Source organism: Panulirus ornatus, chromosome 58 (genome assembly GCF_036320965.1).
Source record: "Panulirus ornatus isolate Po-2019 chromosome 58, ASM3632096v1, whole genome shotgun sequence".
In the NCBI taxonomy this organism is placed as follows: Eukaryota; Metazoa; Arthropoda; class Malacostraca; order Decapoda; family Palinuridae; genus Panulirus; species Panulirus ornatus.
The window spans coordinates 23,592,836-23,618,300 of record NC_092281.1 but is presented as its reverse complement, the minus strand read 5'-3'; the positions used below and the strand labels follow the sequence as shown (position 1 = coordinate 23,618,300).

The window sequence follows — 25,465 nt, the reverse complement described above, 5'->3', positions numbered from 1 at the left end:
ACACCTGATCCACACATCCTCTACCACTTCTGAAACCACACTGCTCTTCCCCAATCTGATGCTCTGTACATGCCTTCACCCTCTCAATCAATACCCTCCCATATAATTTACCAGGAATACTCAACAAACTTATACTCTGTAATTTGAGCGCTCACTCTTATCCCCTTTGCCTTTGTACAATGGCACTATGCACGCATTCCGCCAATCCTCAGGCACCTCACCATGAGTCATACATACATTAAATAACCTTACCAACCAGGGATGTATTTAGGGAATCAGTGATGGATTGCGCAAAAGATGCTTGTGGCATGAGAAGCGTAGGAGGTGGGTTGATTAGAAAGGGTAGTGAGTGGTGGGATGAAGAAGTAAGATTATTAGTGAAAGAGAAGAGAGAGGCATTTGGACGATTTTTGCAGGGGAAAAAAATGCAATTGAGTGGGAGATGTATAAAAGAAAGAGACAGGAGGTCAAGAGAAAGGTGCAAGAGGTGAAAAAGAGGGCAAATGAGAGTTGGGGTGAGAGGGTATCACTAAATTTTAGGGAGAATAAAAAGATGTTCTGGAAGGAGGTAAATAAAGTGCGTAAGACAAGGGAGCAAATAGGAACTTCAGTGAAGGGCGCTAATGGGGAGGTGATAACAAGTAGTGGTGATGTGAGAAGGAGATGGAGTGAGTATTTTGAAGGTTTGTTGAATGTGTTTGATGATAGAGTGGCAGATATAGGGTGTCTTGGTCGAGGTGGTGTGCAAAGTGAGAGGGTTAGGGAAAATGATTTGGTAAACAGAGAAGAGGTAGTAAAAGCTTTGCGGAAGATGAAAGCCGGCAAGGCAGCAGGTTTGGATGGTATTGCAGTGGAATTTATTAAAAAAAAAGCAGTGTGGTTTCAGAAGTGGTAGAGGATGTGTGGATCAGGTGTTTGCTTTGAAGAATGTATGTGAGAAATACTTAGAAAAGCAAATGGATTTGTATGTAGCATTTATGGATCTGGAGAAGGCATATGATAGAGTTGATAGAGATGCTCTGTGGAAGGTATTAAGAATATATGGTGTGGGAGGCAAGTTGTTAGAAGCAGTGAAAAGTTTTTATCGAGGATGTAAGGCATGTGTACGTGTAGGAAGAGAGGAAAGTGATTGGTTCTCAGTGAATGTAGGTTTGCGGCAGGGGTGTGTGATGTCTCCATGGTTGTTTAATTTGTTTATGGATGGGCTTGTTAGGGAGGTGAATGCAAGGGTTTTGGAAAGAGGGGCAAGTATGAAGTCTGTTGGGGATGAGAGAGCTTGGGAAGTGAGTCAGTTGTTGTTTGCTGATGATACAGCGCTGGTGGCTGATTCATGTGAGAAACTGCAGAAGATGGTGACTGAGTTTGGTAAAGTGTGTGAAAGAAGAAAGTTAAGAGTAAATGTGAATAAGAGCAAGGTTATTAGGTACAGTAGGGTTGAGGGTCAAGTCAATTGGGAGGTGAGTTTGAATGGAGAAAAACTGGAGGAAGTAAAGTGTTTTAGATATCTGGGAGTGGATCTGGCAGCGGATGGAACCATGGAAGCGGAAGTGGATCATAGGGTGGGGGAGGGGGCGAAAATTCTGGGAGCCTTGAAGAATGTATGGAAGTCGAGAACATTATCTCGGAAAGCAAAAATGGGTATGTTTGAAGGAATAGTGGTTCCAACAATGTTGTATGGTTGCGAGGCGTGGGCTATGGATAGAGTGGTGCGCATGAGGATGGATGTGCTGGAAATGAGATGTTTGAGGACAATGTGTGGTGTGAGGTGGTTTGATCGAGTAAGTAACGTAAGGGTAAGAGAGATGTGTGGAAATAAAAAGAGCGTGGTTGAGAGAGCAGAAGAGGGTGTTTTGAAATGGTTTGGGCACATGGAGAGATCTCTATGAGTGAGGAAAGATTGACCAAGAGGATATATGTGTCGGAGGTGGAGGGAACGAGGAGAAGAGGGAGACCAAATTGGAGGTGGAAAGATGGAGTGAAAAAGATTTTGTGTGATTGGGGCCTGAACATGCAGGAGGGTGAAAGGAAGGCAAGGAATAGAGTGAATTGGAGCGGTGTGGTATACCGGGGTTGACGTGCTGTCAGTGGATTGAATCAGGGCATGTGAAGCGTCTGGGGTAAACCATGGAAAGCTGTGAAGGTATGTATATTTGCGTGTGTGGACGTATGTATATACATGTGTATGGGGGTGGGTTGGGCCATTTCTTTCGTCTGTTTCCTTGCACTACCTCGCAAACGCGGGAGACAGCGACAAAGCAAAAAAAAAAGAAAAAAAAATATATATTTTCACACTATTCGCCATTTCCCGCGTTTGTGAGGTAGCGTTAAGAACAGAGGACTGGGCCTTAGAGGGAAAATCCTCACCTGGCCCCCTTCTCTGTTCCTTCATTTAGAAAATTAAAAAAAAAACGAGAGGGGAGGATTTCCAGCCACCTGCTCCCTCCCCTTTTAGTCGCCTTCTACAACACGCAGGGAATACGTGGGAAGTATTCTTTCTCCCCTATCCCCAGGGATAATATATATATATATATATATATATATATATATATATATATATTTTTTTTTTTTTTTTTTTTTTTTTTTTTTTTTTTTATACTCTTCGCCATTTCCCGCGATAGCGAGGTAGCGTTAAGAACAGAGGACTGGGCCTTTTTTGGAATATCCTCACCAGGCCCCCTCTGTTCCTTCCTTTGGAAATTTAAGAAAAAAAAAAGAGGGGGAGGATTTCCAGCCCCCCGCTCCCTCCCCTTTTAGTCGCCTTCTACGACACGCAGGGAATACGTGGGATGTATTCTTAATCCCCTATCCCCAGGGATATATATATATATATATATATATATATATATATATATATATATATATATATATATATATTTTTTTTTTTTTTTTATACTTTGTCGCTGTCTCCCGCGTTTGCGAGGTAGCGCAAGGAAACAGACGAAAGAAATGGCCCAAACCCCCCCCCCATACACATGTACATACACACGTCCACACACGCAAATATACATACCTACACAGCTTTCCATGGTTTACCCCAGACGCTTCACATGCCTTGATTCAATCCACTGACAGCACGTCAACCCCTGTATACCACATCGCTCCAATTCACTCTATTCCTTGCCCTCCTTTCACCCTCCTGCATGTTCAGGCCCCGATCACACAAAATCTTTTTCACTCCATCTTTCCACCTCCAATTTGGTCTCCCTCTTCTCCTCGTTCCCTCCACCTCCGACACATATATCCTCTTGGTCAATCTTTCCTCACTCATTCTCTCCATGTGCCCAAACCATTTCAAAACACCCTCTTCTGCTCTCTCAACCACGCTCTTTTTATTTCCACACATCTCTCTTACCCTTACGTTACTTACTCGATCAAACCACCTCACACCACACATTGTCCTCAAACATCTCATTTCCAGCACATCCATCCTCCTGCGCACAACTCTATCCATAGCCCACGCCTCGCAACCATACAACATTGTTGGAACCACTATTCCTTCAAACATACCCATTTTTGCTTTCCGAGATAATGTTCTCGACTTCCACACATTTTTCAAGGCTCCCAAAATTTTCGCCCCCTCCCCCACCCTATGATCCACTTCCGCTTCCATGGTTCCATCCGCTGACAGATCCACTCCCAGATATCTAAAACACTTCACTTCCTCCAGTTTTTCTCCATTCAAACTCACCTCCCAATTGACTTGACCCTCAACCCTACTGTACCTAATAACCTTGCTCTTATTCACATTTACTCTTAACTTTCTTCTTCCACACACTTTACCAAACTCCGTCACCAGCTTCTGCAGTTTCTCACATGAATCAGCCACCAGCGCTGTATCATCAGCGAACAACAACTGACTCACTTCCCAAGCTCTCTCATCCCCAACAGACTTCATACTTGCCCCTCTTTCCAGGACTCTTGCATTTACCTCCCTAACAACCCCATCCATAAACAAATTAAACAACCATGGAGACATCACACACCCCTGCCGCAAACCTACATTCACTGAGAACCAATCACTTTCCTCTCTTCCTACACGTACACATGCCTTACATCCTCGATAAAAACTTTTCACTGCTTCTAACAACTTGCCTCCCACACCATATATTCTTAATACCTTCCACAGAGCATCTCTATCAACTCTATCATATGCCTTCTCCAGATCCATAAATGCTATATATATATATATATATATTATATTATTATTATTATACTTAGTAGCTGTCTCCCACGTTCGCGAGGTAGCACAAGGAAACACGAAAAGATGGCCCAACCCACCCACATATACATGTATATACATGAACGCCCACACACGCACATATACATACCTATACATTTCAACATATACATACAGATGCATACACATACAAATATACACATGTACATATTCATACTTGCTGCCTTCATCCATTCCCGTCGCCACCTCGCCACACATGAAATGGCACCCCATTCCCCCGCGCGTGCGCATGAGGTAGCACTAGGAAAAGACAACAAAGGCCACATTCATTCACACTCAGTCTGTAGCTGTCATGTGTAATGCACCGAAACCACAGCTCCCTTTCCACATCCAGGCCTCACAAAACTTTCCATGATTTACCCCAGACGCTTCACATGCCCTGGTTCAATCCATTCACAGCACGTCCACCCCGGTATATCACATTGCTCCAATTCACTATTCCGTGCACGCCTTTCACCCTCCTGTATGTTCAGGCCCCGATCGCTTAAAATATTTTTCACTCCATCCTTCCACCTCCAATTTGATCTCCCACTTCTCGCTCCCTCTACCTCTGACACATATAACCTCTTTGTCAATCTTTCTTCACTCATTCTCTCCATGTGACCAAACCATTTCAATACACCCTTTTCTACTCTCTCAACCAACCTCTTTCTATTACCACACATGTATATATATGTGGGTGTGTATGAGTTGATGGACCATTCTTTGTTTCCTGGCGCTACCTCTGATGCTGGAAACAGCGATTAAATATAAAAAACATACACATATACATATGTACACAGTTATTTGAAATATCTATTGTCTAATTTATATGTAGCTCTATATTTCATAGGGACTTCAAGAAACTATAGTTTTTATGAAATGAGTGTGGTGCAAAGCTGCATTACACAGACGGACTCTTGAGGTCATGCTCCAACTGCTACTTGTTCAAAAGTTTTCTCAGTGTGATGTTGCTAGGAGAAAGTAGCTTTAATAATGAATGCATGATGAATGTTATGATAACAAAACAGCATAGGGTTAGCCATAATGCAGAATATTATCTGTATAACTTCTTGTGGTCTACCAAACTAGCTGAAAGACACAAAACTGTAATTTTTCCTTGGAACACACCTCCAGCCTTTCTCAAGGGCACCTTTCATAATTGTCTGTGAGGCAAACCTTATGTTCCCCCTAAAGTTGCCAAACAACCTACAGTTTGGTAACCATTACATTAGAATCTTGCAAGAAACATGTGGATGGTGAATGATAAGTATACAGTAGCAAGAAGTTCAAATGAAAGGGATTCCACTACCTCATGTTTGGATGTGAACCCAAGTTTATTTAGGGTGGGATAGTTAAAAAAGAAAATAAAGATGGATAACTTATTTACTATAGTTGAAGGTAAGAGAGTAGACAGAGAATATAGATGCGAGAAGGATGTAGTGGAAAAAATGAAAGCATGACCATATAAAACATGACAGTTAATAGACTGGTCAAGAAGATATATAGTAGTATACAAAAGTATACAAGAGAAGAGGTTGATATCTGAGATGCAAAGATAAAATGAGATATGTGATATTTCAAAAGAGTCCAGAGGAACAATTTGAGATTGGTTGTAGTGGAAACATTTTGAGTATGGAAGTAGTTTGAATAATAAACATTTTTACTTGACAAATGAACTTCAGAGAGCACTGTGAAAAACTAAGAAATGCTTAGAATGGTATGGAAGTTCACACTGCATTGTAATACATGGGGCATGGGTTGTTTATGTAAACCGATAGGCATTTTAACTCGATCTCCTCTTAGAGTTGGGACGTTAATAGTATAAAATTTGTAAGCATTTTATACCAAGGTATACTTTAAAAAGGTAAGAATCATCCATCTTGAAGCACAGGTGGAAGAAATACAATGCAGGGAAGCAAAATTACCAAGATGAAATGGCAGCCTAGAAAAGTAAAGAAAGAAGATGGTTCCCTCAAAATAACCTGATGCACTGTAAGACAGGTGCAGGTACTCAAACTGTTGGAATCACTGATATGTTCACTGAATTCACCCTGAGATGCATCAACTACTTGTATCCACAATAAACCTAAGCTGTGTATTGCCACTGAAACATATAGGGGGCAGACAAGGCTTTTTGCAGACAGTTTCATTCATATTTTGTACCAAAAGTGGTCATTTGTCATCTTTGCCATGATCATCACTGTAAACTGACAGTCGGTGAACTCTTGATGTTTGAACATCCTTATTGTCAGATGCTACTAATTCATATTTCATTAACTTGGTGAGGTCTTAAACTATTACTGTTCAAAGCTTCAAGCTTTGAAAAGTAAGAGCATGTTCTGTGAATTTTTAGCTTACTTTTCATGCATCTTGAATATTGGGAACTACCACCATTTGTTTCATTGCCCTTGTGAGGTCCCTGGCACGCTTTTGGTCAATGAGTTCCAGATCTCGGAGCTTCAGAGCAAGTTGCGTGGCTATGAGGTTGTGGTACTTGTCCCCAGCACCTACTGCTTCCATGGCTTTCAGCCACTGCACTCTTTCCTCCATCTCGTTAACCACTGAAAAGGAGAAATGAAATAGTCTGAATTCCATTTTTCCATCTCATCTGTACGGTTATACCTATTTTTGTGTACACTGTAAAGTAAGCTGTCGGAAGTGGTGCCCCCATTAACATTCTGGTTTTACACCATGAGAGATGACCCAGCAGAAGTATCTGAAACATTTAATTGAGAATGTACAGTATGTCGGTTTAGGTTTCACAAAAATGAGGTAGACACCACTTGGTCTCAATGAAAATAAGATTGTAAAATATGCCTGAGATATATGGACTCAGTAAATTTACAAAAGGTGGGAAAGCAAATGATGAAAAACAAAAAAAGAAGCAAACTTGGATTCAAAGGTCTTTGGATATACTCTTAACTATATTTAATCTACATTAGTACAAAGTACACTTATTGTGCTATTCCTGAGATAAACAGAGCCTTGGCTGAAGTAAGGTATTTTGTGCAGCAAAACAATAATAGCTTATAAAAATACCTTTACCTTTGTATTTGGACATCCTACCTAAGTTCCCTCATGATCTATTACAGGTGAATTTCAGCTTTGTATCTGCTGACACTGAACAACAGGCTGATGTTTTTGCACTAGAAGCCCTACCTGCCAGATGTCATTGCAAATCTACTCTACAGGGGTACTGGCTTTTAAGAAAAATTCTATGATACCAATCAAGTCCATAAAAAATATGTTAGATACTCACACTCAGTGAAACGATCAGTCTCTGGGTGATCACCCTGATCCTGGACCCTCGTTTCAGGCATAGGATGCTTGTTGACGCCCTCCTTTCCAAATGCCATCAGTTCCTGGCACCTTTCCTTAGACCCAGGACCATACTCTGCCATCACAAAAGAATTTCATCGATCAACAAACTTCATTAGCTGGCTTATATAGTGGTATTACCAGTGGATCTGTTTAGTGGCTGGATGCTCTAGGGATTTCTTTATATAGACAACAAATTGTAGGTGGCAAACAACCACTGACCAGAAAGATACTACTGCTTGGTTACCAGGATGGCTGGCAATAATGGTACAGTGAGTCAGCACTGCAGTGGCTAGTAGTATGTTAACATTCCAAAACCCAGGTAGCAATGTTTTCTTCCTGTTTCACCTACATGTAGGTTACTGGCATTTGGTCCACAACCACACAAAATCTGTCCATCTCACACTTAGCACAACACGTACATCTCTCAAATCTTTAGTCCTAAGTTTAACTTTTATACAAACACACAAACAGCACACCAATGTAATGTTTCTCCAGAACCAAGTCCCTGTGATGCCACCAGTCAAGGAGGGCTGAACAGTTCATGGAACTCATTGACTGCCATCAAGCAACTGGGATCCACCTCATCTCTACAAGCACTGAATTTAGACCTGGCTCTTTTTCAAACCATTTCTGCAACATTTGCCCTCTCACATCTAACCTCCCCTCTGCTGAACAACTTTTAGCAGCTTGCTCACCAATCATTTCTGTGAAACCCAGTTTTGCAATGCTTCCTCTCCTCTTCATCTACTTTTTAATTGTAATTTTTACTATTGTTTCCACTCCAAGCACAGTGTGTACTTTTTCATTCTAAGAAAGCAGCACCAGGAACAGTTAAAGAAAAGGTCTCATTTGCTCACTGTGTATACTTTGGTTTAAGAATACATTTTGCTTGCAGTGTGGATTTTGGGTACCATGTACCCCAACTTTGATACCAATCTGGCTAAAGGCTTTTTTACACTGGAAGTTTGTTTTTGTTTTGTGAATCCCCCACCCCTGCTGTCTACCTCTTAAAATGCCAACTTTGACACTTTGGGATGGGCTTTGTCGTCATCCTTGCACTGGTTATACTAATATTCCTTTGGAACAGTATTACTCTCCACCAAGGATGCCTCTAGCTTTGCTGACTGCACAGAGGAGACAAGTTTGGTGGGATGAAGTCATGTGTCCTTGCTTCTACTATATCCCTTCAGTCATGGTTTTGATCACTCTTCCATTGGTGCCTGCCACACCACGGTAGAGCACATGAAGCCATGAAACTCTTAACTTCTCCAAAATTTCATTCCAGTTTCAATGTTAATTCAGCACAATTGCAAAGCTGTTATTCATGAAGTCAAGCATGCATTAATATAGTATGCTGATACATCTTCCTGGTCCTTAACCAAAATCATCTCTACTAACTACAGCAATTCCTTATGCATGGCTACTAGTATCAGTTGGAATGCCAAATATAACTGTTTTATGGAACATCCTATGCACTATTTAGGCAAAGTTGCACATTCTGGGTCTTCATTGCTACTGTTGATGCCCAACCTTGTAACTGCATACTTATACAGTATGAGGAGTATCAACTTAGGAGACTCCATCTCTTGAACCTGCATAATATACTATATGACTAGATTTTTTCTAAAGGCAGGGCTAGTGTGCAGAACCCGCTGCAGGAAAATATAGCACTGAGTCGTGCTACATGATACTGAGTGTTTTATGTAAGATCGATATATAGCACGTTTACAGAATGATTTCCAGTAATCCATATGTATATAAGGCAGAAATGAAGGAGCACATCTTGGGCCAGAGAGGCAAACTTAGCTCTCTTAGCAGTTGTTACCTGGCATATGCAACATCTAATTGTCTGTGGAATCCCCTGAACACCATACAATTGTAAATTGTCACTAGTGTGCCCATGGACCACCCACCTCTAGACAAGCAATTTGTCAAGAATTGTTCTTTGAATAAGCTGTAAATGTATAACATTAACATGCTGAAGTCTGAGAGAGAAATTACACTAGGGACTACTCAAGCTGACCCACAAGGTGTATATGGTCAAAGATACAGGACCCCTAGTTCTCTCTGAAGGATCACCTGAAGATTCGTCTCCTGATGTTTTTTAGTCTTAGGTTAGATTAGGTTATGTACCCTTACCAAAGTAAGAGTTGGGGAAGGTGAATCTTCAGGCGACCTGCTCTCTGACCCATGGTGAAAAAATGATCTTGAAAGACATTATAAAACATTACTTACTGGGAGGTGGGGGAACATAATGCGTATTGGGCTCATACACTTTCATCAACTTGATAGCTTGATGGGAGCGCTTGGTTTGGATATGCGGCCGTGGGGTGCTTATGGTAGAGGATGGTCTGGCATGCCGAGGAGTGGTCTGGCTGGGGGCCGCCAAGGCCCTGTGGTGAGGCAAGGAGCTGCCGCTCCCCACCCACCTCTCTATGTATCGCTGGTGTTGCGAGTTGACCGCTGCCTCCTGCAGAAGCTCTGCCCAGGAAAGAGAAATCCATACTGTAATTTTTGACTAAAGTTCATGATGAGTATATTATCTGAGGATTCTGATATATTTCCATTAGTAATTATCAGTTTAGTGACATCATGTAAAGCAAATGGCAACTGAGAGCAAGCTAAAGTGTAGAATTCAAAATTATCTAGATATATAACAGTCTACTGGTATTAAAGGAAACAGTTCACCATTTCTCCCATAACATCAAACACTGTGAAAAGATATTTAGTAAATTATACACTATTTCTTGTCAGTGCAATATGTGAATGTTTTGCGCTGTCACTGCAGTTATGGTATCATGAATTCAAAAAATTCTCTCAAGCATTTCCCTCCATACTTCCTCATTACTCATTTTTTTTGATGCTCCTGCTGTTAGTCTTTGTTTTGGCAATTTGTTTTGTATGTCAGCCATAACTGATTTTTGACCATTATAGAAGGATATCGAGCTTCAGGCTTTATCCTATGAGGACCAATACAGTCACATGGTGAGGCTCAAGTTCTTGAACTATGTATATGACTGGCCAGAAGGGCTGGGAGTCATACTTGAACGTGTTTGTGGATGATGCCAATGTCATGTGGGAGGCAAGAGGAGAGGATTGTATTAGCAAAGTTAATGGAATTCACCCTGATTGAATACAAAGGAATGAGAATGGGACCTCTAGAAAGGTCTTACTTTGAATATTTTCCAGCAGAAAATAACTGCTGGATGACTCATGTAAGGAACTTGGAGTGGATATTATTACCCTGTTGCCAGAGACAGATTGTGTCCTGACAATTATTAGAATAGCATTCGGTTATATGAATGAAGAATATTCAGCAAATAGTTCAAATTGTATATTAGGCCAAAATTAGAATATGCTTATATAAACTTTAGTCACACCACTGACGAGTCACAATGAACTTACGAAGGGCTATGGATGATGGGGTAGTGATACTAGGTTTAAGAGCTATTTTACAGTGAGATATTAGAGACACTTTTGTCCACCATCGAAGATAAGAGTTAAGGGTGACCTGATCACAACTGTTTGGGATTTTAAACCATTTTGATGCAAATAGTGAACCATTCCTCTGGAGATGCAAAGACAGGATAACACAGTCCATGATATGAAATCAAGCAAGAACCTTATTAGAAAAAATGCCAAAAAATCTTTTTACATAAGAGTAGTAGATGAATGAAATAAACTTGATGATAAAACTGTGAATGCTGACAGCATACAGAAGTTTAAAATGTCCTTTGTTATTACAGAGACTTCAAGAGGTGGGGCCACATCTGTATACATAGATCATTTAAATACCGGAGATGGAGTTAGGGATAGTATATGTCGGGGACGCAAGGTGATAATGACGTCGGGGTTATATACCAGGCGAAAAAAAAATGTATGTCCGCAATTATTCCTGATGAAGGAATTAATCATTCAGCTGTCGTAAGGAAATAATATGTATACAAGAACGAAATGTTCCGAAACTCCAACACTGCAATGTGTTAAGCAAAGAAATGCGTGAAACAGTTTTACGTACAGTTTCGACTTTGTTACTGAACTGGGACTAGTGCCTTTATCTGGATCTCGATATTAAAACATGGAAATCAATGTCTGCAGTTGGAAAATCTCCGTAACCAAAAATTCCGCAAAGCTTGAAAGGTTGTTAGGAAGTTTTTTTTTTTTCCCCCTCCATTAGATGGCCAGAGATTATTCTCTCCGGCTAACGCTGAAATATCTAGGCCTAATCTAACCTTAATGATGATTTATGCTTTATATACTGGAGAATATTTTATCCAGTGCTACTTTGGTATCCCCTGTAGGTACCTGAATATCTGTGACTGTGACATTATCCACAACAGATAAGGAGAATAGGCCTACATCTTAATATCCTTGTTTACCGTGGATTAGAATTTTACTAAAGCTGATTCGTTGGTTGAATGGTTACTTGTGCATTGGGCATATCAGTTGCCAAGGTTATGAAGGCCGTCAGCATTATTTGGGCTTTAAGCTTATCGACTGCTAATTAGGGTCATCAAAGCTCTCCGATTTGTTATAAACATGGGTAAAGAAATGAGCGCCTTCTTCAGGTGTTCAATATTAATAAGCGCAAACAGAAACCTGAGCACAAAGGCTCGAAGCTAATCAGATGGGTGTGAGGGGAGAGGCTGGGACTATGCAGAGTAGATAATTGACATAAAAGTATTAAAAAGCTGACGGAAATGAACATATTACCAGTCATGAATTTCATCTCCCTGTCTAATTGCCGTATTATTAACAAGATTTGTACCACCTCTGCCCTCCATTCCTAATAACAGTATACAAAAACTGCCTATTTTTTTCTAATTTCATAATGTCATCAAAACTAAAGCCAAAGTTATGCTCCCTGAATACGTTAGGGAACTATTTCCATTCTCTGATCTTTCTAGTAAAAATATTAGTTTCGATTTCGTTAATGAAAATACTATTTTCATATACTTTTTCAATACATTTAAGCCTTTACGCGCAACCATTCCAATATATAATTTTTTAACCCATACTATGAGAAAAATTAGTACCCGCACTTTTCACAGATATATGAACTAGGAATTGACCATTTCATTTTTAGAATTAGGTTTATCTAACATTTTTCAGCACCACTAAAATTTCATGAATATTTGGATGTTTATGAGGCAGAACGTATTGCTTGAGGAGGCAGTAGGGCAACATATGAAAAAATATCGTGATAAATGAATGCCTCTACCAAAATTAGCAAAAGTTGATAAGATCGTATAATACAAAAGTACTGGCAGCTCAAGAAAATTTCTGTCGTCATACTTTTATTCTAATCTAAGAAATTCTGAATACATCCTTTTACGAGATTGATGTTACTAAAGTAGAACGAGACTGAGCGAGCTATTATTACAACAAACGTTTGTGCAAGCCGATTTGCGATCTGATTGGCGCATTGTTATTGGTAAAGGAGATTTTTCTTCCATATGTGACTTCAGCAACAGCATGATACTTACGTTTCAGCAATTTTCTTGTAGATTCACTATAAGATACTCTAGGAGGATCGTAAATCCCTCCAGACGCCACATTTTGACGTGAGACGGACGCCATGTTGTTTATACCGTTTCTATGGTAACGTTTAGAGGCGTATGATTGGCCCAAGAAAACGCCTTTCGTCACGTGATTGGTAGTCACTCTTTGTTTTGATGTTGCTATATTTAAGTTAGTACCTGTTAAATCTTTTAAATGTATATCAAAAATTGAAATCAAATAAGTATTTTTTTTTATTCTACTGTTATACATGCCACACATATCTCTTTCTATAATCATATCTCTAAGAGGAAAAAACGCATACTTTTACCATTTCATCTGTTCTACAAACAGTAGCATTTATTATTGGAACGTATGGCGTAGACTCGGCGAGGCAGAGATAAATGTCAGGCAGACGTCTTTATAGATTTTAAAAGGCATTTACCTTCCTTCTGAATCACCGCAATGAATTTAGGACCCAAAAATCCATATGGTAATGGCCTGGCATATGCTGGGTTCAACCAGGATCAAGGTGAGAGAGTAACCATAGTGCCGCAAGTCCCATTGCCAGGAAGACGTAGCTTGTTTTGAGTACGAAAGCCAGGAAAGAAGCCTAGCGGCTCACATAATTATTCTCTGTGAAGTGGCACTGTGAATTTAGGTTCCCATAGGAAAAAACAGGGCCACATTAATATGACATTTATCATAAGTTTATATGGAGGTTCATAACCCTGAAGCTAAAACTCGTGGTTCATTTCGTATTAGGATAGTTTGGAGTTGATCATGTCTTGGGACATTTTATTGTGATCATACTGTATCATGTTATACTAGTATATCATTTATTAAGAAAGAATGAATTATCGTAACTTGTCCTCAAATTAGTGACGTAGAGGCTGCAGTAAGAGAAAAGGCTCTGAATTTAGGGTGTTGATGCAGGAATAAACGTTTTGTAATGGAGGAAATCGGTTTATAGTATATGATGGCATATTTGTATTCATACTTATATTGTATCTATTTCTTTCAGATAATAAATCCTGACATAAGCATTTCAGTATTGTTTTCTTACTAGAGTTAGTTTTGGTTAAGCTTGCATAGATTAGTGAAAGTAATAGAAAAAATAATGTAAACCCATCTGATTTAACATAAACATATCGACTAAATCCAGATGAAATCAGTATTCCAGAACTCCTCTTGCTTATCAGAAATAATTTAGGAAAACAAATAGCTTATGATTGAGAATGTTATACTTATAGGGGCACCAGAGAAATACTTTTTATGTTGAATTTTTTTCTGTGAGAACATTAGCATACTATATGGAGAGTACCATAAAAGTGGCATAGCTTGACATGATTCATGGGTAAGGATATCAACTAGGGAGTAGGACTGACTTTGAGGTTCAGGGAAAGGATGAAGTGAAATGTGAAATTAAGTAAACATTCTTAGAATTTCTCAGTTTTACATGTTATTTGAAAAGGATTTAACTGTTTTAGTCATTGATAAGTAGTTGTTGGGCATTGTTTACATGCTTGCAGACTGAAAGGGATCCATTTTTACTTGACCATGTGATATTACACAGCAAACAAAAGTAATGGGTGTATTTTGACATTGAAATTTAAGGTAAATCTAATCGGCCAGGAAAAGGTAGGTTACCAGTAGGTTTTAACAGTTTTAACAGTTTTTGTTGATTAATAGTAGTCTTTTAAAGCTTCTTTTACATTGAGTAACATTTTACATTTCATGATCTTCATAGCCTTGTGTTGATAACATTTATCATTTCCTGATCTTCATAGCCTTGTATTCATTCCTGTATAGTTCTTGTGAATGGATTCTTTTGCATAAATGCATTATCAGCCCACATATATGACCACAAGGTATTTCATAGCATGAGAATTATATATTGGCAAATATTTTGACAACATTGAAATTTAAGGTAAATCTGGGCTTTTAGGGTATATTAGGTGAAGTTGTCGGAGTTTCTGTTGACTTTTAGGTGTTTTATATATATATATATATATATATATATATATATATATATATATATGGTTTTACAGTGTTTAACAACAGTTTCCTATAACTTCATAACCCTCCCAACTGTCAGTTTATTCATACCTTATCAGCCGTTCTTTGTACCCTTCAGCTCGTGATCTACAATTCTCAAGGAAAGAAAAGGAAAAATAGGTTATTACTGTATTGCCCTTTAAGTAAATCATTATCAGGAAATCATGCATATCTGTGTGTGTTGTGTAAGTTTTAATTTTCTTTGTCAGTATTAAAAGCATTCTAATTTTAATTAAAATATTTGGATGTCTTCCATTCATATGTGCTAGCTGTATTTGGAGGCTACACCAGTTTTTCGTTAAACATCTTCCTTTGAGTCATTTAGTGATGATGTTTTTCTTGGCAAGTCATTAGTTTAATGGTACCATAAAAGGACTAACTTTCTTTTGAACTGGTAGTGTATGGTGTAATGCAGGAGGTGTGTAATTTGGAATTTTTTTTAATGGTTTATGATAATGAGTAGCTAGCAGTGGGGAGGGATATGAAAATCATGGGAAATATAGGTTAGTTAATGTGAATTTAGGTGAAACACAGTAAGAAATCAGCTGAGCCTATGAAAACCTCATGTCATCCCATAGCAGCTGAGATTTACATTATTTTTCATGATGCTGAAAATATGTGAGCTATGAACACATATGAACTGTATTGTTGACTGGTTGGTAAGGTTATTTAATGTATGTATGACTCATGGTGAGGTGCCTGAGGATTGGCGGAATGCGTACATAGTGCCATTGTACAAAGGCAAAGGGGATAAGAGTGAGTGCTCAAATTACAGAGGTATAAGTTTGTTGAGTATTCCTGGTAAATTATATGGGAGGGTATTGATTGAGAGGGTGAAGGCATGTACAGAGCATCAGATTGGGGAAGAGCAGTGCGGTTTCAGAAGTGGTAGAGGATGTGTGGATCAGGTGTTTGCTTTGAAGAATGTATGTGAGAAATACTTAGAAAAGCAAATGGATTTGTATGTAGCATTTATGGATCTGGAGAAGGCATATGATAGAGTTGATAGAGATGCTCTGTGGAAGGTATTAAGAATATATGGTGTGGGAGGCAAGTTGTTAGAAGCAGTGAAAAGTTTTTATCGAGGATGTAAGGCATGTGTACGTGTAGGAAGAGAGGAAAGTGATTGGTTCTCAGTGAATGTAGGTTTGCGGCAGGGGTGTGTGATGTCTCCATGGTTGTTTAATTTGTTTATGGATGGGGTTGTTAGGGAGGTAAATGCAAGAGTCCTGGAAAGAGGGGCAAGTATGAAGTCTGTTGGGGATGAGAGAGCTTGGGAAGTGAGTCAGTTGTTGTTCGCTGATGATACAGCGCTGGTAGCTGATTCATGTGAGAAACTGCAGAAGCTGGTGACTGAGTTTGGTAAAGTGTGTGGAAGAAGAAAGTTAAGAGTAAATGTGAATAAGAGCAAGGTTATTAGGTACAGTAGGGTTGAGGGTCAAGTCAATTGGGAGGTGAGTTTGAATGGAGAAAAACTGGAGGAAGTGAAGTGTTTTAGATATCTGGGAGTGGATCTGTCAGCGGATGGAACCATGGAAGCGGAAGTGGATCATAGGGTGGGGGAGGGGGCGAAAATTTTGGGAGCCTTGAAAAATGTGTGGAAGTCGAGAACATTATCTCGGAAAGCAAAAATGGGTATGTTTGAAGGAATAGTGGTTCCAACAATGTTGTATGGTTGCGAGGCGTGGGCTATGGATAGAGATGTGCGCAGGAGGATGGATGTGCTGGAAATGAGATGTTTGAGGACAATGTGTGGTGTGAGGTGGTTTGATCGAGTAAGTAACGTAAGGGTAAGAGAGATGTGTGGAAATAAAAAGAGCGTGGTTGAGAGAGCAGAAGAGGGTGTTTTGAAATGGTTTGGGCACATGGAGAGAATGAGTGAGGAAAGATTGACCTAGAGGATATATGTGTCGGAGGTGGAGGGAACGAGGAGAAGAGGGAGACCAAATTGGAGGTGGAAAGATGGAGTGAAAAAGATTTTGTGTGATCGGGGCCTGAACATGCAGGAGGGTGAAAGGAGGGCAAGGAATAGAGTGAATTGGAGCGATGTGGTATACAGGGGTTGACGTGCTGTCAGTGGATTGAATCAAGGCATGTGAAGCGTCTGGGGTAAACCATGGAAGGCTGTGTAGGTATGTATATTTGCGTGTGTGGACGTATGTACATGTGTATGGGGGGGGGGGTTGGGCCATTTCTTTCGTCTGTTTCCTTGCGCTACCTCGCAAACGCGGGAGACAGCGACAAAGTATGAAAAAAAAAAAAAAAAAAATGAACACGTTTACATCAACTTCCTCGGAGGGAGGGAGAGGATTGTGTTTGAGCATACACAAATGCACTAGAGAGCATGAATGCATTCCAGGTAACATACTCCATGATGTGATGTTGCAACAGTTGATATTAACATTAGGGTATTTTGACTGTAACACTGAAAATTAAGATTCCCCTTGGCTGCTAACAAAATTAATGTGAAGTTTCTTTAGGTTCTGTTGAAACTGATATTTTCAAAGTTTGATAGATAAGCTTCTTTTCTGGTTATTTTTGCTTATTGGAATTTCCTGCTTTTTTTATAAGGTCCTGAGGATACTGTACTATCTTGGTTATCATGGTGACAAGGCACAGTAAATGAAATCTTGTAACGATGTGCAGACATGAAGGGTAGTGTTTACAATTTTTGAAGACCGTAAATGTAATCAATTTTCTTATGCTTCTCTCTTTATCAGGATGTTTTGCTTGTGGAATGGACACAGGATTTAGAGTTTATAATTGTGATCCTTTGAAGGAAAAGGAGAGACAAGACTTTTCTGATGGAGGCATTGGATATGTGGAAATGCTTTTCAGGTGCAACTACTTGGCTCTTGTTGGTGGTGGGTCTCATCCCAAATATCCAACAAATAAAGGTAAGTGCACTGGAAACTGGTGTCAGTTTCAAAATAAGAATGTTGATCACTGAACTATTTCATTTTCATATTAGGATGTAGATTCTTTCCATTCAGGTTTATGATGCATATGTTGTGAAAGTTGTCCTGCTTTGATAGACCTGCATGCAACAATCCTTGACTTCCTATGTGTATAATTTGACAAGTGATTGATATTTGGCAGTATGTATATGTGTGGAAGGGTTTGATTATTGTTGCTGTTTCATATATAGTAAGCTTCTAATGCAAAGCAGATAAAGCATGTATAGTATTCTCATATTATTATTTTTTTTTTTTTTTTTTTTTGCTTTGTCGCTGTCTCCCGCGTTTGCGAGGTAGTGCAAGGGAACAGACGAAAGAAATGGCCCAACCCACCCCCATACACATGTATATACATACGTCCACACACGCAAATATACATACCTACACAGCTTTCCATGGTTTACCCCAGATGCTTCACATGCCCCGATTCAATCCACTGACAGCACGTCAACCCCGGTATACCACATCGCTCCAATTCACTCTGTTCCTTGCCCTCCTTTCACCCTCCTGCATGTTCAGGCCCCGATCACACAAAATCTTTTTCACTCCATCTTTCCACCTCCAATTTGGTCTCCCTCTTCTCCTCGTTCATATTATATTTTAGTTAAATATGTTTACACCTTGATACTCTGTCATCTCCAGCATAACTGCTTTGCTTTGGCTTTTGACATGATCATTAGTTTTCCATTTTTCTTCTTTCTCCCATGTTAATCATTCTTCTCTCCTCTTCCAGTTTTCTGCTCGTTTATGGTACCTAAAATTGTTATTAGCTGTGTTATATCTGTTTTTGTATATTGTTAGCTCCTTTTGTCATTATTCAATATCCTTTCATAGGGAAAATTATATTAGTTACTGTATACTGTCAGCTTCTTTCAAATTTTTATGCATTCCATAGACTTTGTTGTAATTATCTGTATACATTCGTTAGGAAAAATAATATGATTCATTGTATATTTTCAGCAGCTTTTGCATTCTTGTGCATTCCATGAACTTAAGATCATAAGGAAAGTTATATCATTTACTGAATATTATTAGCTGCTCTTACATTTCTATGCATTCCATGAACTTATGTCATTTTCCAGTTTCCATTCATAAGGAAGACACATCCTTCTTCAAAGTCCCATTTTACCCCTCTCATACTTCACTCATCAGCTCCTCTTTTTAACATATGAACTGTGTCTAAAGCTGCATTTAGAGTAGCAACTACCTATACATATGCAGATTCACACTTGTCATTGCAGTAGCATTTATCCAACTCTTTCCAAAATCTTTATTACAAACTTTCTCAGATGATCTTTATTTTCTGCAAACATCAGCTATGATTGAGTTAGCTGCCATCCACTTTAATAGAATTCTTTTACCCCTACTTTAATTAATAACTCTGCTAAATGCAGTAGTACTTAACAGCTTTGACCCACCACTGTCCGTTTTGACATCAGATACCTGCTTTAATCTTTTCACCATTTTATCTCTGATGAACTGTGTTTTAGTATGCAGGAAAATGATCCTAGGAAAGACTCCCTCAAGAGCATTGTTCTCATCACCTTTTCTTGGATTCTTATATGCTAAATTTATGTCCTTTACTTTTGTTTTCTCTTGTCCCTATTTTGTGTATTTTATTGAGATATACCATTTTAATCATCCCTGCTCTCCTTGTACATTCACTGTTTTTTCAGATTTCTTGTTTTCAAATTTTGAAGGTTGCCAACATGTCTCTTTGATATGAGACTTTAGTTGTTATTAAGTGTCAGTGAAAACTTTAATTACATGTTATTATTTTCATGAGTGAGGAAAGATTGACCAAGAGGATATATGTGTCGGAGGTGGAGGGAACAAGGAGAAGTGGGAGACCAAATTGGAGGTAGAAAGATGGAGTGAAAAAGATTTTGAGTGATCGGGGCCTGAACATGCAGGAGGGTGAAAGGCGGGCAAGGAATAGAGTGAATTGGATCGATGTGGTATACCGGGGTCGACATGCTGTCAATGGATTGAATCAGGGCATGTGAAGCGTCTGGGGTAAACCATGGAAAGTTGTGTGGGGCCTGGATGTGGAAAGGGAGCTGTGGTTTCGGGCATTATTGCATGACAGCTAGAGACTGAGTGTGAACGAATGGGGCCTTTGTTGTCTTTTCCTAGCGCTACCTCGCACACATGAGGGGGAGGGGGATGTTATTCCATGTGTGGCGAGGTGGCAATGGGAATGAATAAATTTAGGCAGACAGTGTGAATTGTGTGCATGTGTATATATGTATGTGTCTGTGTGTGTATATGTATGTGTACATTGAGATGTATGGGTATGTATATTTGCGTGTGTGGACGTGTATGTATATACATGTGTATGGGGGTGGGTTAGGCCATTTCTTTTGTCTGTTTCCTTGCGCTACCTTGCAAACGCGGGAGACAGCGACAAATCAAAATAAATAAATAAATATTATTTTCATATCTCATTCAAGGTATTTAGACTTGATGGTACCATCCACTGTTTCAGTTATGGTTTGGGATGATCTGAAAAAGAAGCATGTTATTGAATTAGAATTTGCCTCAGAAGTGCGTGGTGTGCGGTTGCGCCGAGATCGCATTGTAGTCATCCTTGACACCATGATAAAAGTTTATACATTTACGTCAAATCCTCAGCAGCTTCATGTATTTGACACGGCTAATAACCCTAAAGGTGAGCTTGCACAGCATTTATTCTTTTGATGTTTCTGTTTGGTCCCTATTGAATATCACTAACAATAATTGAGTAGATAGCGTAGGAAGAGTGAAGTGTGTATTATGAGGGCAGCCCACATAAGTGTCTAAGCTTCATCTCGTATGTTTGATTTAGAATGTAAGGAATGAATATGTAATTGCTGATCTATTTATGTTTTCATCGTTAATAGAATCGAAGCATGTGCAGAATCTGTCCCATGATTTACTTGCTGACCATGTGTGTACATTCAAGGGGAGTTAAAACCAGTGCATATAACATCTGCTGAGGAATGCTGTATGATGATTTGGCTTTCAGGGAAGTGAATTGGGTGTCACAGGCTTTTACTGTGGAAAAAATCAGGTTTGCTACATCAAGTTCAAGCAAGGGAAAAATTAGAAATATGGAAGCATGAAAAGACAAGTGCAGGTAAAAGAAAAGCATTTTATTAGAGAAAATATATGGCAGCACTTGATGCATAATGTGTAGTTTGGAAATATGTAGCAGACCATATGTAGTGCTGCAGTGTGCAGATGAGAGAACCATCATTGAGGAAATGACAAGTTTCACCACTTCAGTAATGATACTCTCATGGGTCACAGAGACCATGCAGGCTTTCATATGAATAATGCTTATTTTTTCTTTTCTGTATTTCATTTACATTAGATTTTCCAGTCTGCAGTACCATCTGATCCTGCTACCTTGCAGGATTTCATCTCCCGCTTGGCTTTCACCACCTCTTATCTTTTCACCAAACCACTCTCCCTGACTCTCTCACATTGCATACAACCCCAAACTAAACACCCTACATCTGTCACTCTATCATCAAGCACATTTAACAATCCTTCAAAATACTCACTTCATCTCCTCTTCATCACTACCTGTCATCTTTTCCCCTTTTGCTCTCTTCACCGATGTCCCCATTTGTTCTCTTGTCTTTTGCACGCTATTTACCTCCTTCCAAAACTTCTTTATATTTTCCCTAAAGTTTAATGATACTCTCTCACCCCTACTCTCATTTTCCCACTTTTTCAACCCCAGTACTTTCCTCTTGATCTCCTGCTGCTTTCTTTCATACATCTCCCAGTTATTTGCACTCTTGCCATGTAAGGAGAAAAATTGGAGGAAGTGAAGTGATTTAGATATCTAGGAGTGGACTTGGCTGTGAATGGAACCATGGAAGCAGAAGTGAGTTGTAGGATGGGGGAGGGGGCAAAGGTTCTTGGAGTGATGAAGAATGTGTGGAAAGAGAGTGTTATCTTGGAGAGCAAAAATTGGTATGTTTGAAGATATGATAGTTCCAACAACATTATATGGTTGCAAGGCATGGGCTATAGATAGCGTTGTATTAGAAATGAAATGTTTGAGGACAATATGTGGTGTTTGGTGGTTTGATCTAGTAAGTAATGAAAGGGTAAGAGAGATGTAATAATAAAAAGAGTGTGGTTGAGAGAGCAGAAGAGGGTGTGTTGAAATGAATGGGACATATGGAAAGAATGAATGAGGAAAGGTTGGCAAAGAGGATATATGTGTCAGAGGTGGAGGGAACAAGAAGCAGGAGACCAAATTGGAGGTGGAAGGATGGAGTGAAAAAGATTTTAAGCAATCAGAGCCTGAACATACAGGAGGGTGAGAGGTGTGCAAGGAATAGAGTGAATTGGAATGATGTGGTATAATGGGGTCAATGTGCTGTCAGTGGACTAAACCAGGGCATGGAAAGGTCTGTGGGGGCTGGATGTGGATAGGGAGTTGTGGTTTTGGTGCACTACACATGATGGCTAGAGGCTGTGAACGAATGTGGCCTTTTTTGTCTGTTTTCCTGGCTCTACCTTGATGAAGCTGGGGGTAGAGATGCTGTTTCCTGTGGAGTGGGGTAGTGCCAGGGATGGATGAAGGCAAGCAAGTATGAATATGTACATGTGCACATATGTATATGTCTGTGTATGTATAACAGTATATGTATATGTGTATATGTTGGTATGTATATTTGCATATATGGGCATTTATATATATATAAATATGTGTGAGTGGATGGGCCATTCTTCATCTGTCTACTGGTGCTACCTTGCTGACATGGGAAGCAATAATTTAGTATGATAAATGATAAATATGTGCATGTATGGGTGTTTATGTATGTATGTATGTATGTGTATATGAGTGGATGAGACGTTCTTTGTCCATTTCCTGGCACTACCTTGCTGTTACGGGAAACTCCAATCAAGTACGATAATAATAATTTATATCTGTGTTAGTTTTCATTATTATGAAGGCTGTGGAGGCTAATACTGTTCCTTGAGGAGCTCCTGATAAAAAATATAATATGATATTTGAATTTGAAATTTTGTTTGGTAGGAACTTCATGAACCATTTTCCTAATCAACCTCATGTGCTACTTGCTCCAGTATAATCATGTAGTTTGCCCTGTAAAATGCCTTCTGACAAGATAATAGAGGAAAATTTCTATTTCCCTTCCTTGCTTTAGTATTTGATATTTGCTTTTGTGGTACATTAGCAGCTGCCTGTGTATACAGAGAGAAAAAGACAGGATGTAGGTGTGTGCAGATATGTAAATGCTTGTGTGAATACTGTAAGTTAGAGTTATGTTTGCGTGAGTAAGAAAAATTAATAATGTGTGCACTTAAATGTTATGTTCTCTGTGTATATGTCATTATGCATTTGTGAGAAATGAATGAGAGTACTCATTTGTTGTGTGTAGACCCAAGCGATAAAAAGCTGTAATATAGTTAATTACAGATGGTGAAATTGTTTTCTGATCAAATAGATGTTTACCATTGAGAATATAGCCCATACATACAGTTTGATTTTGTATGTTATTGATACAATCACAAGTTAAGATTCATGATGATCTCTAATTGAAAGTAAATTTTCTTTAGGATTGTGTGTCCTCTGTCCCAATAGCAACAATTCACTACTAGCCTTCCCAGGACCTCGTGTTGGTCACGTGCTTATCATTGATCTTGCCAACACAGAAAAATCTCCTCAGGATATCCTTGCCCACGACTCAGCATTAAGTTGTATAGGTAAGATTTATTGCTGTTTTATGGTATTATTCAGTGCCTTCCAGTACTTCACTCCCAGTATCTACCATTGGATCACATTTTTCATGCTGTTCTTGTCACAAGATAACATTATCCTACATGTTGCATAATGTGGACAAAATGAATTATTCCTAGCCTCCATACATTTGGTTTAGTGATGATTTAACATGTTTTCCCATAAACATATATATTACAATGCTGTAAATTGGCTCTGTACCTTTATTGCTAAACAACGAAAAGCCTTTAATTTAAATTCTTTCTCTTTGTCAGTACCAAGAACAACATTTCCTTCTGTGCTCTATGGAGTCCCATCTTGGACTTCTCTAAACCTGTTTTTGGTACATGTCTGCAAAACTTGTCCAGACCAGTCATATTTTCTGCATCATTTCCTTCACACATCAGTTTCAGATAAACTATACCTGGATATAAGAGAGAAAGAATACTGTCCATGTAGATAAGTGAGAGCTTTTGGTGAAAGACACTGGCTGAAGTGTCTGAATGTGCTTGTTTGTAACCAGAATGAAAAGAAAGGAGGGAAATATGCTGTTTAAAGAGAGGAAATGATTGTTCTGATTCTTAAAATGAAAAAGTTATTGTGGCTAGAGTTTGTTCAGTGAAAGGACAAGGTACATATTCATACTCATTCACCCTCATCCATTCCTGGCGCCACCCCTCCCCACAGGAAACAGCATCGCCACCCCATGTCAGCAAGGTAGTGCTAGGAAACAGACAAAATAAAGGCCACATCCACTCACACTCATTCATTAGCTGTCTTGTGTAATGCACCAAAACCACAGCTTCCTATCCACATTAAGGCCCCACAGACCTTTCTATGGTTTATCCTGGATGCTTCACGTTCCCTGGCTCAGTCCATTGACAGCATGTTGACCCCAGAATGCCACATTATTCCAATTCACTTTATTCCATGCATGCCTTTTCACCCCTCTGCATATTTGGGCCCCAATCACTCAAAATCTTTTTCACTCCATCATTCCACCTCCAATATGGTCTCCCACTTCTTGTTCTCACCACTTCTGACAGTTATATTTTTTTGTCCCCCTTTCCTCACTTATTCTCTCCATATGTCTGAACCATTTCAACACATCCTCTTCTGCCCTTTCAACTACACTTTTTTCATTACCACACATCTCACTTACACTTTCATTACTAACTCAATCAAACCACCTCACCCACATACTTTCCTCAAACATTTCATTTCTGACACACCTGCCCTCTTCCGTACAACCCTATCTGTATCCCATGCCTCGCAACCATACAACATTGTTGGAACCACTATTCCTTCAAACATACCCATTTTCACTCTCCAAGATAACATTCTCTCTTTCTACACTTTCTTCATTGCTCCCGGAACCTTCACCCCCTCCCCCACCCTATGACTCACTTCCACTTTCACTGTTCCATTCACTGCCAAATCCTCATTCAAATATTTAAAACACTTCACTTCCTCCAATTATTCTGTATTCAAACTTACATCCCAACTAACTTGTCCCTCAACCCAGCTGAACCTAATAACCTTACTTTTATTTGCATTTATTCTCAACTTCCTTCTTTCACACACTTTTCCAAACTCAACCACCAACCTCAGCAGTTTCTTACTCGAATCAGCTGCCAATGCTGTGTCATCAGCGAACAGCAACTGACT

General features: G+C 39.3%; 2 protein-coding genes across 4 annotated transcripts in view; one reads left to right on the top strand and one right to left on the bottom strand.

Moving 5' to 3' along the window:
* Positions 1 to 3,678: 3,678 nt before the first annotated feature.
* LOC139766669 (UPF0193 protein EVG1-like) lies at positions 3,679 to 13,339 on the bottom strand. Of its 2 annotated transcripts, none has more exons than XM_071695570.1 (4): positions 10,946 to 11,410; positions 9,776 to 10,021; positions 7,479 to 7,613; positions 3,679 to 6,780 (listed from the first exon to the last, which is right to left on the bottom strand). In XM_071695570.1, exons 1-4 carry the CDS (start codon positions 11,139 to 11,141, stop codon positions 6,581 to 6,583), a joined length of 777 nt encoding a protein of 258 aa, XP_071551671.1. In that variant the 5' UTR covers positions 11,142 to 11,410; the 3' UTR covers positions 3,679 to 6,580. The 2 variants fall into 2 exon arrangements, with proteins under 2 accessions (XP_071551671.1, XP_071551670.1); XM_071695569.1 differs by lacking the exon at positions 10,946 to 11,410 and adding an exon at positions 13,027 to 13,339 and having other exon boundaries at positions 3,681 to 6,780.
* A 9-nt stretch (positions 13,340 to 13,348) lies between these two features.
* LOC139766668 (WD repeat domain phosphoinositide-interacting protein 3) overlaps positions 13,349 to 25,465 on the top strand; it is a 105,413-nt gene continuing 93,296 nt past the window's right edge. For both annotated transcript variants that reach the window (XR_011716935.1, XM_071695568.1), the window contains exons 1-4: positions 13,349 to 13,571; positions 17,818 to 17,994; positions 20,543 to 20,725; positions 23,638 to 23,784. Coding sequence is in view for 1 of the 2 variants with exons in the window: in XM_071695568.1 (XP_071551669.1) it covers positions 13,505 to 13,571; positions 17,818 to 17,994; positions 20,543 to 20,725; positions 23,638 to 23,784 (574 nt within the window). In the remaining variant the exon portion in view is untranslated. The remainder of the gene's footprint in view (positions 13,572 to 17,817; positions 17,995 to 20,542; positions 20,726 to 23,637; positions 23,785 to 25,465) is intronic.